The 6,000-nt window shown below is 25.6% G+C and overlaps 1 protein-coding gene across 1 annotated transcript in view; it reads right to left on the bottom strand.

Moving 5' to 3' along the window:
- The window catches only part of LOC111040721 (voltage-dependent L-type calcium channel subunit beta-1-like), a 65,120-nt gene extending 61,909 nt beyond the window's left edge, over nucleotides 1-3,211 (bottom strand). Inside the window, exon 1 of the mRNA XM_022324728.1 lies at nucleotides 2,909-3,211. Coding sequence (XP_022180420.1) covers nucleotides 2,909-2,968 — 60 coding nt within the window. The 5' untranslated portion in view covers nucleotides 2,969-3,211. The remainder of the gene's footprint in view (nucleotides 1-2,908) is intronic.
- Between the last annotated feature and the right edge of the window lie 2,789 nt (nucleotides 3,212-6,000).

A 6,000-nucleotide genomic window follows, 5' to 3' on the forward strand; every position in this document is an offset into this window, starting at 1 on the left:
CATTTCCAATAATAGAAAAATTGTTTTTTTTTTTTTTTGATATAACAATCATATACATAATATCAAACATATTATTAAAAAAATAATACATTTACTAAATTTTAACATGTACATGAATAATGAATATGCAAAATCCAGAAAATGTAAATATAATATTATAGATATTAATATATTATCATAATTTTTGAGGTATCTAAATGTATTATCTGTTTGAAAATTATTTGTTTCTAATAATTATGTTATTTAATATTGGTATTTTATTATTTGATCTTTATACGCATTTATCAAGGAAAACGATGTAAGTTATTAAAGCCTAAAGGTAAAATAATATTTTGTTAAAATTGGTTTTTTGTTATGTATACCAATTTGCCAGTGGCATCGAAGTCGTTTTTAAATTATATTGAAGAATAAAGACTCGACTCATCCTTCTTAGAAATATTTTCTGTAAAATACACATAACAGTATTTTCAACAAAAATAGATTCTTATTTTTGAACTCAAATAGTTCGTCTTCAATATTAATTATTGTAAAAATGTTGAAAGTTCATTTTTTCAAAACCTATGGAATTTGTCTGTATGTAAATTGCATAGGTACATGTATCAAAAATCACAGTCCACAATATAATATATATATGATAGTAAGCCACAAAACAATATCAAAATTTGTGCACAATTCAGCAGCGTATATTAGAGTTTGTTGGCAAATGACAATATTTGATAAAAATAAAATATTTCTATGTTAAAAACTGAATTCGGAATTAAATACGTGTTTTTAACTTCTTGTTTTTTGTTCATTATCATCGATCTAGATTCCGGATGATTTTTCATTGTTAACTATAATAATTTAGGGCTAAACTTTTCGAGGTATTAAAATTTAAAATATTTCAAGAAGAGTAGGTATAGAATTAGTTATATCTTGTCGGTTGACAAGTTATTATAATTTCTTTAACATTTTAATGGTATATTATATAATAATTTATTAAGATAGATTATAAAATAAAGTATTTAAGTTTATTGATAGAAATACACTTTTCTGGTGCGTATTTTTTTTCGTACTTTCAGACATATTTTGTATTTATATTTACTATTAACCTAAGTGTAGGAACCATTAAATTTGATCGAAAGCTACAGAACATTAGAGGAAAAAATACACAGTAAAGAAAACATTCAATTAGAGAGGCTACGGCGGGTCTTAAAATGTATTATAAAATTATTATTTTAAAATTGGCTTAATCATTCGTTGTTATATATAATAGAGTAAGACATAATCATTTAGATTCATGAGATTCAGCAAGATAAAATATTTTTTTGACATATGCATTCATATATTTTTAAGTGTATATAATGTAACATAATTTAAATACATTTCATGGCAGTGCAGAATAGTTTTTGTATTGAAGTGAAAACTGTAAAGGGACTATAACAGTGATATTTTTGTCAAAAAAATATGTATGTATAATTTGTCTAATCAGATTTGACAATAACAATGAGGTTTGATGCATATTTTAATATTATTATTGAATATTAAATAAGTACCTAAAAAATGTTGTAGAAAATCATTTTAACTATTTTTAGTGAAATATTAACCTAAGCCAAGCAAATAAAAATATTAACAATGCCAGTTCAATACAGAGCAGTTTGATTTAATATTAGATAGCGCAAACTATGTAAGTATTAAAAATATTTAAATACTACTTGTACAATGTACATATTGTCCCAAACTATGGGGTTGTGTGCGTGTGAGTACGTTGTATGACTAATTTATATTGCTGTACTAAAAATAAAAACTTATATTATATTAGATTTTAATTTAAAATTTTAACTAGTTATGTTTTAGATGATAAAAATTAATAGCATAAAGAGCATCGGATAACCCCCTACCCTTAGCTAAGGTGATTATATGCTTTCTCAAATATCGTAGTAAAATATGCATGTGTGAATTTTTAGTTATACAATTATATAAATCAATGTACTTTAGTCTATCTTCAAAAATAAAAATACAAACTGATACTTTTTTTACTTATGCTAAAAAATCGACGTGTTATTTAATGTTTGGTATTAAAAATATGAATTTATAATAATAATTTGAGATATTTTCCATTGGTTTTGGAAAAAATGTTTTTCATACTTTCGTAGAAGTACAAAAATAAGTTTGTGTTTTTTTTCATATATTGTGTTTTTTTACGTTAAATATTCTGTAAGTATAAATATTTTATGTATCCATCCATTTTTACATAAAAATGTTGATATTTTCCAACTATTTTCATTTTTCAGTAATAGTTATTAATGTACCATACAAACTAATATATTTTCACAATTACATAGTATAGATAAACATAGTGTGTTAACTGAGTTTTCAGTAAATGTTATTAATTTTTTTCAAAAATAAATCAATATATATATATTTTGTATTAAACAGACATTTTAGGTTACACATCGTTACATCAAATTAATAGCATCACAATAATATATAATATCGTCAATGTTTTCCCTTTAGATTTTATTTTATATTGATTTTAAATTATAGGAATTACATAACATTGTTTATTCGTTAAAAGTAAAAAAAAATAAATAAAGTGAAAAAACCTATTAAGTATGTGTTTACACATGACAACATATTTTATAAAACTCATGTACACTTGGTATTTATCCCAACTATTGGTTGTTAATAATTTATACATTACAACAAGGGAAATGTGAGACTATAATTCGTGATTCGATGGAAAAATCACAATTTATTTCCATGATACGAACTATGCGAGTTAATTAATTATAATATTATAATATTCTGTCTATGAATACTCTATTGAGTATAAAAATTTCACGTCGAGTACTCGATGAAAACGGGAAAAAAATTACACCCATAAAAATGATAAACAACAAACACGAGCGAATTAAAACGCACTTACCTTTCTTAAAATGATGAACGCTTTGTTGTGATCTTTTTTGGTTTTTCGGAAATGAGCCATCTCTCTAGAGAAATGATTAATATTATAAATACTATTGGTCGGAGGGAAAAAATGAGATTCTCGTCACGGCGTTACAGACGATATTATTATAAATATAATATCATTGAAATGTTCGGTGGTAAAAAAAAAAAAAACAAATTTAATAATAATTGATTATGGTAACCAACGATGACCGCCGTGCCTACACACTCCGGTGTGTGTCGTCGGTACGGTACAGTTGTTGGAACAGTCGAAGAAAAGCGAATGCGCGAGACTGAGCGGACACGGACGACTCATCGTCAGCAGGGACGGACGGAGTTTAGGCGAGTGTAAAAATAGATCATCGCATCCGCGATAACGCCGTGCTTATTAGCGAGTGGCGGTGGTGGTGGCGGGGGGGTGGTGCCTTCGTGTGCGGCGGCGGTGGTTGTGGCGGCGGCGGAGGGGCGAGGGGGGTGTGAACACTGTGTACGTATGGACAGACGTTGTAGTGTTGTGATATTTTTTTTCTCCACTAGCAAACTAACCTGTCGTGCGCGCGGTTCCTGCGAAATAATTTGAAAAAAATGCAACACGCTCTAGTGCCCTTAAAAGTTAAAACGTAATAATTAATATAAAATTTAGTATTGTAGAACAGAAAAGTCCCTTTTTAAAAGCACCTCGTTCAGTTCCCCTTTAATTTCTTAACATATGAACTTGTTCCTTATTTAAGGAAAGAACTCGCTCCAAATCCAGTTCCTCTAAAAAAAGAACTCGTTCCTATTTTAACCAAGTCATTTAAGCATTCAAGCATTTGAAAAATGCTGTTTTAGAATAATACCTTTTTTATTTTTAATGTTAAGGAAGAACAACGATCAATGAATTAAACATAAATCAATTAAAAATACTTTCTTAAAGGAGTAGAAACAAAGAAAACTGTAATACAATTAAAAATATGTTTTTAAACATAAAGAAGCTTTGATTTTTGTTCACATTACTCAAAAAAAAGAATTCGTTCATTTTCTTTATTTTTAATTTTTAATGGAAGTAGATCCAAGCTTTTTTCCTTCAAAAATGACTCGTTTTAAGAATCCATTCCTTTTGGAACGAGTTTCTTCTCAACACTAGATAAAATATAGATCAGTGGTGGACGGAGATCAAAAGATTTTGTCATTGAGAGGGATGAGTGGACAACGCTGATTTTTTAACACGCATTTTGACCTTTAAAAACACATAATTTAAACATTACAGATAAATGTATCAGTTAAAAACATAACTAAAAAGTTTAAGTAATAATTACACCTAAATTAGTAAATCATATTTTTAACCCCGAGACGACTCTAGAATAACATAATTAAGCAATTTATAAATATTAAAGTTTTAAATTTACATTTTAATCATATTTTTAATTTACCTGTAAAAGAAATAAGAACAAATCTAAAAAGTTATTTTTTATAATTTATACTTTATGATAAAAATGTTTTGTGTTTGAACTGTTAATTTAATACTTATTAGTTATTTTATATTTATTCAAATATTTTTCTTTTAGCCCAAAGCACATTTAATAAGTAGATAGGTGCAGTATTTATATTTTACATTCGTGGCTTTGATAAAGTTTATTGTTGAAATAGGTGGATATTCATATTTTATCAGATTAAAAAAAAAATGTTGTATTATTCACATTATTTTCTTTATAAAAATATCAATAATATTTAATATTATTTTAAATATTAAAAAAAGGTCACAAGGGGTATATCTACCTTTGTCCCCCGCCATTTGACCACCCCTGATATAGATAGGTATACTATACGATAAACTTATGTTTCACAAAGTATTATAATATGTGGTATCTATTTATTTTCACCACGTACCATGGTATAGATATAATACAATAATAGTTAATATGTGCAACGTGCGTGATCCATTGTTATCCAGAATGTCAGTCACTATAATATAACATAATTATTATTATTGTATTATATCAATTATAAGTTTTAAATTGTAATTCGAAAAACACAATATTTATTATATATCAATACGTTCACAAAATATGTGATTTTCATTAATTTGTCAAGAATAACGAAGACAATAATATTTTAATAGTTGTTTGATACTACCATCAGCGCTTGTAAGTAAATTACTTTTTTGCTTAATTTTTTGTAGTTAGAAAAAAATATTATAATGGATGGAGTTTTGTTAAACGAAGATGAAACACTATCAACATATAAAAATGTCTGCATTTAGAACAATTAACAGCCACTGCCCAGTGTTATTTTAATTGGCGTTTCTTGTAGGTGTGTTATTATAATGTATAATTAGGAAATATTAAATTGTTTAATGCTAATAAAAATTGTTTACACTTTAAAAAAAAAACCAATATAGAGCCGAATTTAAATTTCTTTTTGATATTGAAATTATAATTTTCTGCTTCGACAACTGAGGCCATTAGCATTACATTTATACATACATTAACATTTTAATAATAATACACACACAATTAAAAATTGAGAGAAGAATACAAATAGAAGAAAAAAAATAATTGAATAAATACAGTTTTAAAATACAATTTAGTTATTTATGTACATTACAATTGTTGGTTTTTTTTAATATTAGATTTAAATTTTTTATTGTTTTAAAGAATTCTACTGTTTTGATTTCGTTGTCAGGATTTGGACCTTAAACTTGTTTCAATAAGGTATAGCTTATGTTGAGTTCCTCTTTTTGTTTTTCGTACTGCCTGGAATTGTAAATTTATAGACATGAAAAATGGAATTTATTTTTCCAAATATTTATTATATGTAACAGATTTAATCAAATTAATTTTTATAGTTCTATAACATTTATCTTTTTCAAATTTTATGACTAATAAAAACATTACATTTTTTTATAATATTATTGATTTTTTTTAATTTATTTTATATTGTAGATTTATATTTTATATGCATGTATATAATAATAATAATATTATAAAATATGTATTATATAGTCTGGATAATGAATGAAATCGTCAAGTTATTTCATTTTATACGCTAAAGACGAATCGCTTAAAATGTATTATGTGCGTATTTTACGTT

Source organism: Myzus persicae, unplaced genomic scaffold, assembly GCF_001856785.1.
Source record: "Myzus persicae strain clone G006 unplaced genomic scaffold, MPER_G0061.0, whole genome shotgun sequence".
In the NCBI taxonomy this organism is placed as follows: Eukaryota; Metazoa; Arthropoda; class Insecta; order Hemiptera; family Aphididae; genus Myzus; species Myzus persicae.